General features: G+C 42.8%; 1 protein-coding gene and 1 pseudogene across 1 annotated transcript; one reads left to right on the top strand and one right to left on the bottom strand.

Moving 5' to 3' along the window:
- Positions 1–207: 207 nt before the first annotated feature.
- LOC123402155 lies at positions 208–1,564 on the bottom strand (annotated as a pseudogene).
- A 2,845-nt stretch (positions 1,565–4,409) lies between these two features.
- LOC123402145 lies at positions 4,410–6,226 on the top strand. Its single transcript, XM_045096028.1, has 6 exons — positions 4,410–4,485; positions 4,868–4,978; positions 5,077–5,172; positions 5,443–5,544; positions 5,643–6,058; positions 6,140–6,226. Exons 1-6 carry the CDS (start codon positions 4,410–4,412, stop codon positions 6,224–6,226), a joined length of 888 nt encoding a protein of 295 aa, XP_044951963.1.
- The last annotated feature ends 3,788 nt before the right edge of the window (positions 6,227–10,014 follow it).

Below are 10,014 nucleotides of genomic sequence, written 5' to 3'. Positions count from 1 at the left end.
TCTGCAGCAGCTATCAAGCACAGCAGCTATCAAGCACAACAGCTACCAAGCACAGCAGCAGCATCAGCTATAAAGCACAGTAGCAGCAGCAGTGGAGTATTTTTTCCAGACACATAATCTGGCTAAGACTAGCAGACACATAATCCAGCCAACCAAGTAATTGAAAGTAAACACACAAGAGTATGAAGAACATAGAAAAATCTTACCTTAGATACCCCGAGGTAAGTCTGCCATTTCGCTCCGAAGGAACACGGCGGCGCTCACTTCATCTTCGGCGGCGGCATTGAGGAAAATCTCACGATTCTCAGCATTTTTGAACACCTTGTATGCAGCGGCCCTTTCTCCATGTGAGATGCTTTCCATCTTGTGCAGAACACCAATGCACTTGGTGATGGTGAATTGTTGGGCATTTTTTGACTCTGCGAACAAAGCAGACTCCTCCTCTGCTTGCTTCCGTTTGGTCTCCACATAGTTTGCCATCACTTCCACCATGGGATCATCCCGCTTTTTCTTCTTGGACTCCTTCACTAGCTTTTTATTGGAACCACCAGGAGCACCTGCTCGAGTAACATCACTTTGAGTACCATCTGTTGGATCATCACTTTGAATAGCTCCACTTGGATCATCACTTTGAGCCGCATCTCTTGGATCATCATACATGAGTAAATCATCTTCGCACTGATTCAGATCAAAAGAGAACCCAGTCTCATCTCTTTCAACTTCAGGATCATCGTCAATCACTTGTGTAGCCTCAATTGATGTAAAATTGTAATTACCTTCTGCTATATGTCCTGCACAAGCACCCAAGTTCTCATTAAAGGTCACATAGCAATAGAAATTCTTTATAGAGGTAAGAAAAAGGTAGCAAATGAAAATCCATTAAACTCACCATCATAAAGATCACCTAGCTTGTCATACAGAGGAAATGGCTTTGTTTGAAACTTGCTTATGTCTGGCTAGGACTGTATATAAGAGAAATGGTTTATCAAACCTAGATCACCCGAAAACAAGAGGAAACAAGTTGCATTGTATATTATCAAACTTACAATAATCAAGTTCTGCCAAAGATGTGGGTCGGCCTCTATCATGTGTGTATGATAGTTCCAGCTAACACCACTTTGCTTTCGAGCATCCTTGATTATCCTGTATTGACTCTTCAAATCTTTTTGTTTCTCTTGGATTTGTTGTTTTGTGAAATTTGTATGGGGATATTTCTCATGGAATATTTTTGTCATTCTGTTCCAAGATTCAGCAGACCAACCATTTTGACCTCTATGATATGGATTATTGTGCTCATCAAGTAAATCTACCAGAGCCTTTTCAAGAGCCGGGTTCCACTGAGCTCTGGGCTTCTTAACTACACATAGCACAAATGTATAGAGTAAAATACTTGATCACACTCAACATGACAAGAGTTGCTATAATTCAACAAGCAGAGATGAAGCATTAACATACCTTTTGGAGTAGCCTTTTTAATTTTGGGTGTCAACTTCTTCGCACCGTGTGAAGCCTTTTTTCCAGTCACTTTCATAAGATTGTACTTTGGAGACCCCTTTGGATACATATCTGCATTCAACAAGGATTACACCGTTAGATGATGAAGACGACATAAATTGATTAATGCATATGTCTATATGATTAAAAAACACACCACAATGTTGGTTATTCAGGATGATATAAGGCCTAAGGCCTCGTTTGGTTTGAGAGGATTGGGGAGGATTTGGGAGGATTTTCCTCGCGTGGGCCACAAACCTCGCAAATCCCCGAGGACCCGTTTGGCGTGCGGGGTTTCCTCGGCTCAATCCCCGTCTTACCCCTCCGATCCCTCGCTTTCCACGCGGTTCAGAACCCTCGAGGGTGGCCTCGTGGAATCGCCGCCGCTGCCGTGTGACTCCTCCTCGACACCCCGCCGCCGCCGCCGTGTGACTCCTCCTCCTCGACACCTCGACGCCGGCGAACTCCATCCCCACTGGATTTCTCCCCGGTCGTAAGTGCCCCTCCCCTCCTCCCCCTCCTCTCCCTATTTTGACATCTGTGTTTGATCCGTCGATTCCGCGGTGGGTGCTGCCGAATCGGCCTCCGTCCGTCCGCGCTACGCACCGCCGGCCGGCCGGCGCCCCGTCGTGGCGTCGATCTGCCTAGGGCACGTCTCGCTCCGTGACGTGGAGATGGAGCAGCTCGAAAAGCTCCAGCGCCAGCAGCACATGGTGTTGCAGCACCATCGGCGAGGGCGTGCTGGACCTGGACGGCGGCGAGGACGCGTCGTGGGTGCCCGGCCTGTACGGAGGCGTTGGCGGGTCGGCGTCGGTGCTGGACCAGGCGGTGTTCGCCCGGGAGGAGGAGATGGAGGACGTGGAGAGGCCCGCCATGGACCTGACCGATGCCAACGGTGGCAGCAAGCACTAGCTCCATCGATCAGAGGCATGTAGTTTCAGTAAGCTAGCTAGTGTCATTGCTCCATGGTAGAATTAGTAGCTAGAATAAATCCCATGGAATGGATGCGTCTTTGGATGCATGTCTGTAGTGATAAAAGGCTCTCAGTTTCAGTTCACTGCTGCTAATCAGTAGGAGTAACCTTCGTCTCCTTGCCATTATCAATTCAGGAGGCCAACTATCATGGAAGTAGTGTCCTTCCTGTCCAGTATAAACGTCGAGCCAGAGATGCAAAGATCAGCCAACATATAGCGGACTTCAAATGATAGATAGTCCTGTGTTTTCGTGCACGATGTAGTTGCAACTTTTTTAGTTCCACTAGAACTAGTGCTTCTGATAACCGTACAGTTTGTTTTGCACATAGCCTGACAGACTGCCATTCTGATCTTTGTAAGTCTTTAAGGAAAGAGTTTTGTAAAATTCATCTTACTTTCTATGTTTGCTGAAGTAGTAATATTCTTAATTCACAAGCATAGGAAAAGGTATAAACATGTGGAATGATTATCTTGTTTTCTCATGGAAGCACTGAGAATGGTTTCCATTCAGATGTTTGCTTTGTATAAGCGGATTTTAGGAGCTGGAGGTGAGTTACCCAAGTATACTTTACAGCAAGTGTTTGTTGGTTCAAGAATGATAAGAAAACCAAACAGACCCAACAGATGTTATGCGCTGTTATGCATCAACAGAAAACACCCGCTATTCTTCTCAAATTATGAGTTTCCTCTTGACCTTGTTTTTATTTTGACAGCCTACCGCTCGGGTTCTTGTTGGGGTGGACGAGTTGCCTCCATCTTGGGATCCGGTTGTCACGCCTAACTTCGGTACTCCCTGTTATGTCTGTATGAAAAACTTGCTTCAAGTCAAGTTCTAGGCACCGCTAACATATTGTTGACTCGGTTGTGTAAAATGCGACACCCAACTAGAGTTCTACATTATATATATATATATATATATATATATATATATATATATGTGTGTGTGTGTGTGTGTGTGTGTGTGTGTGAGTGACGATTTGTTGTCTTACACGTCGTTTATTATCCTGCTTGTTGCTTGCTTATTCTAGTTTCAGTGCCGAGATGAATTCCGAAATAATTGACCGAATTCGGAAGAGAAGAAGAGAGGATGATGAAGATTTGATGTCCTTCATTTGGCCTGTATTGAATCGAATGCATAAAATAGGAACAATCGAGAGAAAGAAGCGACATAGCTCCATCCTATATGGAAAGAAGCGTGTCCATGATATTCTTACAGGGCATATTAAAAACTGCCTCGTAGCTTATAGGATGGAGCCACATATCTTTAGGGCTTTGGCATCTTACCTTAGAAGAGAAAAGTTGATATTGGATACAAGAATTAAGGTGGAGGAGAAGTTGGCCTTTTTTTTTGTACATGGTGTCCCACAACGCGTCTTATGAAGATCTCCAGTTAGAATTTCAACATAGTGGTCAAACATTCCATGAGTACATCAACGAGTTCTTCAACATTATTCCTCTCTTAGCTAGTCGATTTTTGAAGCCTCCGAGCATTGATGAGACACATCCAAGAACCTCAATGGACCCAAGATTTTATCCCTATTTCCAGGTTCCATCAGTAACACTTCCACAATTTCTTGACTTATCTAACTTGAAGTTCTTCGTTGACCTTCAATCCATTTTATTTTCAGAACTGTTTAGGAGCCATTGATGGTTCACATGTACCTATAACTGCAACACCTGGGATTGCCGCTCCATTTCGGAATAGGAAGGGCACCCTCAGTCATAACATCATGATTGCATGCGACTTCGATCTACGAATCACTTTCATATCATGTGGCTGGGAGGGTTCAGCAACAGATGCCAGAGTTCTTCAGTCTGCGATGATGACAGGATTTAGAGTACCCGAAGGCAAGTTTTATCTAGTTGATGGGGGTTATGCAAACACTCAGTCATTTCTGGTACCTTATCGGGGTGTCCGATATCATTTGAAGGAATTTGGTCATGGACGCGCTCGGCAACAGAACCACATGGAATTGTTCAACCATCGGCATGCTATTCTACGCAACCATGTGGAAAGGTCCCGAGGAATTCTTAAAAAGCGCTTCCCAATTCTTCACGTTGGCACACTACATACAATCGAGAACCAAGTGAAACTTCCTGCTGCTGCTGCAGTTCTTCACAATATCATCAAGATGCATAATGGAGACGATACATGGCTTGACAACCAGCCCAATAACATAGCGCCAAATGATTTTGTTGATCTCCCAAATGGTGATGAGAATAACTATGGGAGCAATGGCTTAGGGAACACTTTGAGGGATGAAATCGCAATGCAAATGTGGCAGGCATATCATCCTGAATAACCAACATTGTGGTGTGTTTTTTAATCATATATACATATGCATTAATCAATTTATGTCGTCTTCATCATCTAACAGTGTAATCCTTGTTGAATGCAGATATGTATCCAAAGGGGTCTCCAAAGTACAATCTTATGAAAGTGACTAGAAAAAAGGCTTCACACGGTGCGAAGAAGTTGACACCCAAAATTAAAAAGGCTACTCCAAAAGGTATGTTAATGCTTCACCTCTACTTGTTGAATTATAGCAACTCTTGTCATGTTGAGTGTGATCAAGTATTTTACTCTATACATTTGTGCTATGTGTAGTTAAGAAGCCCAGAGCTCACTGGAACCCGGCTCTTGAAAAGGCTCTGGTAGATTTACTTGATGAGCACAATAATCCATATCATAGAGGTCAAAATGGTTGGTCTGCTGAATCTTGGAACAGAATGACAAAAATATTCCATGAGAAATATCCCCATACAAATTTCACAAAACAACAAATCCAAGAGAAACAAAAAGATTTGAAGAGTCAATACAGGATAATCAAGGATGCTCGAAAGCAAAGTGGTGTTAGCTGGAACTATCATACACACATGATAGAGGCCGACCCACATCTTTGGCAGAACTTGATTATTGTAAGTTTGATAATATACAATGCAACTTGTTTCCTCTTGTTTTCGGGTGATCTAGGTTTGATAAACCATTTCTCTTATATACAGTCCTGGCCAGACATAAGCAAGTTTCAAACAAAGCCATTTCCTCTGTATGACAAGCTAGGTGATCTTTATGATGGTGAGTTTAATGGATTTTCATTTGCTACCTTTTTCTTACCTTTATAAAGAATTTCTATTGCTATGTGACCTTTAATGAGAACTTGGGTGCTTGTGCAGGACATATAGCAGAAGGTAATTACAATTTTACATCAATTGAGGCTACACAAGTGATTGACGATGATCCTGAAGTTGAAAGAGATGAGACTGGGTTCTCTTTTGATCTGAATCAGTGCGAAGATGATTTACTCATGTATGATGATCCAAGAGATGCGGCTCAAAGTGATGATCCAAGTGGAGCTATTCAAAGTGATGATCCAACAGATGGTACTCAAAGTGATGTTACTCGAGCATGTGCTCCTGGTGGTTCCAATAAAAAGCTAGTGAAGGAGTCCAAGAAGAAAAAGCGGGATGATCCCATGGTGGAAGTGATGGAAAACTATGTGGAGACCAAACGGAAGCAAGCAGAGGAGGAGTCTGCTTTGTTCGCAGAGTCAAAAAATGCCCAACAATTCACCATCACCAAGTGCATTGCTGTTCTGCACAAGATGGAAAGCATCTCACATGGAGAAAGGGCCGCTGCATACAAGGTGTTCAAAAATGCTGAGAATCGTGAGATTTTCCTCAATGCCGCCGCCGAAGATGAAGTGAGCGCCGCCGTGTTCCTTCGGAGCGAAATGGCAGACTTACCTCGGGGTATCTAAGGTAAGATTTTTCTATGTTCTTCATACTCTTGTGTGTTTACTTTCAATTACTTGGTTGGCTGGATTATGTGTCTGCTAGTCTTAGCCAGATTATGTGTCTGGAAAAAATACTCCACTGCTGCTGCTGTGCTTGATAGCTGATGCTGCTGCTGCTGTGCTTGGTAGCTGTTGTGCTTGATAGCTGCTGTGCTTGATAGCTGCTGCAGATGATGACTATAATATGAATCCATGAACAGAACCTGTTCAATTGATACTTCTGTGTTCCAGATATATCGTATCAAGTTTAACTTGTTTACCATTTCATATTTTTATATGTGCTCAAATTGTTTTGAAAATACTTGGTTTCAAGCTGGTAAGTTGTATATGGACTGACTAAACAATACATAATGTTGATGTGTGGGCTGGTTTAACATATCTACTGGCTATCAATGATCCTTGATCTCAATTTTTTTTGTGTGTGTGCCTGGATGAAGGGATATTTTTAAGTGGTCCAGATGTATCTTAGTAGACTGTTAAGTCATTCCAGGTTTTGTTCATGGATTAATATTATAGCAGCCACCAAAGGTCGTCATGGCCGCTTAAATCTGAGAGAGTGACCAACTAGCTAGCTACTTACTTTACGAGTGGATGCAGTACACATAGTAGCTAGACATGGTTCTGAATTTAACCTCGCAAATTCAGTTCAGTACGGTAGTATGTACGTACTCCGTCCCATAATATAAGATGTTTTTACAAGATATCTTCATGCTATATATGTTCATTTGCTGATACTTGATATTTGCTGATATCTTCATGCTATATATGTCCGTACTGCTGGTACTTAGCAGTAACACACTGTTGCGAAATGCATTTCTGAATGACCCATTTGCATCGAACTTTGACGACTAACAAAATGCAGTAAATTTGATGAATGTTGAATTCAAGTGACTAATTCCCTTTGCTTTCCTGATGGCAGAAAAATGGAAGAGCAGAAGCCGAAGGACCAAAGGTTCAAGGCCAACGAGAACAAGCCTGTAATGAACGAATGACCATCCTCCGGACAGTCTGGTGCCTGCAAGGCCTAGCTGCCAATCATGTGACTCATATGTTAAAATGGGTGGTGTGAACATTTGCTTGGTCGTTCTGAAAACTATCCTACTGTGTATTGAGTTTATATCTGCACTGCATGCCTGGAATGATAAATTAGTAGATTTTATCCTGTCATGTGTTCTCGTGGACCATTCGTGGTTTTGGAATCGACTTATATATGGTGATTTTATCATGTGATGTGTTCTCTTTTGATCTGAAGTTTTAAAAATTACATTTTTAATTATTAGTGTATTCCTGTGTATGAATCCCTTTGTACCAAATGGAAAGGATTTGAGAGGATTTGAGGGGATTCGAGAGGATTTGAGAGGATTGGGTGGAAGGAAGGGATTCACCCAATCCCCTGAAATCCCTTCCTTCCAAAACCTTCCCAATCCCCTGCAACCAAACGAGGCCTAAAGGGAGCGAATATAAGCGAACCTGCATGGCCGCGGAGGACCATACCACTTCTTGCTCGGCCTTGAGCTGCCACGAAAGTTTCCATCAGTGTTTAAGTTTACCCAGCGCTCGGTGGCCTACTCCTAGCTCAAGGTTTTCAATTTCAGTTTCAGAAAAATTTCAGCAACAATCAAAATCACCGAAATTCAGTGGATTTCAGTAATTTCGGTTTGCATTTCGGCTAAAAATGCTGAAATATTCACTTGAATTTAACCAAATATTTTAAACTTTTGAGAAATATAACTAAATTCTTATCTACTGAAATTAACGAAATTCACTGAAATTTTAGTATGCACTGAAATTAACGAAATTCACTCAATTTCATCGAACTGTGTTCCTCCCTGGCTGGCACTGGGTTGAGCACTATCAATCGATTATCCGACAGTTGGCCATTCTCCATGTTCCCCCAGGGGAACTCCTTGATACATAGCAATGAAGTAACAAAACTTTGTATAAAACCAAACAAGGCCTCCCTTGGTGGCGAATCCTTGTTGTGTGTGATTTGATTACAGACATGCCAAGACCGCTCGAGAGTCATTAGCATAACCATACCCGTCGGTTCAAGCACGTGCAACAACCACTCTAACCCAGGGTTACACATGGCGTAATCTGGTATAGGTCACTCCCTGGCCATCACACACCACACCTCCCTTGCACGAGGGCATCTCCACATTGCATGCAAGTCATCTTCGAAATCCATCCACAAAGGGGACACTTATCAGTAGGCTCTAGGTGGGGAGAAAATTTATTGGATCAAGAGGCAAGGGAATTCGACACAAGCCCAGTAGCCCACCTGCCAAAGATCCATACGATAGGAGGAGCAGGGACCTCTATAAGGTCTTCCAGGTGGCACGACAACCATCCAGTGCCCTGCTCAGAGCACTAGCCAATGGATGCTCACGACTTGTCCATGCAAAACGGTAGTCAGACCTCACCATGAACACACCCGCATTCTTCGATCCCATGTTATGATGTCGTCATGGACGTGTGGTTGTCTCTTGATGTGGGGGATAACATCGACATCCGTCAAGAGGACTAACTGAACAACTTAATCAGCCTGCCTTAGCTTGTTTTTCATCTTTTATTGTTGAGCTAGTGCCCTCGTATAACCCATATTTTCCTCCCTCCGTGCTTGTTTGTTTATCTCTTTCTTATTCCGTTTTTCTCTTTGTCGTCTGAACATGCTAGTTTGTTCGATCTGGATGTTGTTCCTGGTGCGGTGCATTATATATAAAGCGGGCGAAATCCTTACTCAGTATTAATGCACTGAATACAAAAATGATGCGCATCCGTTCAAAATATATTTTTTGCTAATAAATAAAGGGCGCCTCATACAACAATTAGCCAACTACTCCCCCCGTTCCTAAATATAAGTCTTTTAAGCGATTCTATTAAAGGTCTACATACGGAGCAAAATGATTGAATGTACATTCTAAAATATGTCTATATACATCCGTATGTAGTTTATTAATGAAACCTCTAAAAAGACTTATATTTAGGAACGGAGGGAGTAATTCGCTATCTGGTCTATCTCTTTGTCAGAACAGGAGTTCTTGCATGTAGTACCAATGCCACTCTTAAATCGTGTTGGATGCTTCGAGCTTGAGATTGACGTGCTACACCAGTTGTGGCACAAATGTTCACTTGTGGTGTTCCCTACATTAGACGTGGATTAATTTTGTGTGTCATCCATGTATGGATCCCTCGTGAGCGATATGGCTCAGTCAAGATTTTTCGGCACTTCCTCAAGGCCAATCGAATCATCCAGCATGTTCAAGTACGAAAGGATAGGCTTCAATGAACTTTAAAATTTTATAGTCCCATCACAACATAAAAATAAATTTGGCCACACTTTTATTGCTACTTATACAATTGCACCAACAAATCAAGAGGGAAAAAGGAAAATTTTCATACCTATTAGGCATTTCATCGGCAAAGGGAGTAGGGGGAGACTCACGGAAAGGACCTCGAGCTATCTATTTCTTCTGCCGAGATGTCATTTTATTTGACCCTGTCGAGAGGAATGCGTCTACAAAGAATGAGGTAGTCTTCACGAGTAACAGAGTGCTACTATGCAGAACGCTCACGTCGCCACCTCCCAAGTCAACGTGAGGGGCGGGGCACATCGAAGAAGAAATGGTAGCGGCATCATGGGTGGGAGAGTTCGATTATGCTCAAACCGGTTGGGGCGAGTGCGCCGTATAAACTCCCTCCTTTGTCCTAATATAATCGTTGGATGCCGTATTTTTAAGCTCTCATTTTCT

The sequence above is a fragment of the Hordeum vulgare genome, chromosome 1H (assembly GCF_904849725.1).
Source record: "Hordeum vulgare subsp. vulgare chromosome 1H, MorexV3_pseudomolecules_assembly, whole genome shotgun sequence".
In the NCBI taxonomy this organism is placed as follows: Eukaryota; Viridiplantae; Streptophyta; class Magnoliopsida; order Poales; family Poaceae; genus Hordeum; species Hordeum vulgare.
Note: the sequence above shows the minus strand (reverse complement) of the source record. Positions and strands in the feature narration are given on the sequence as shown.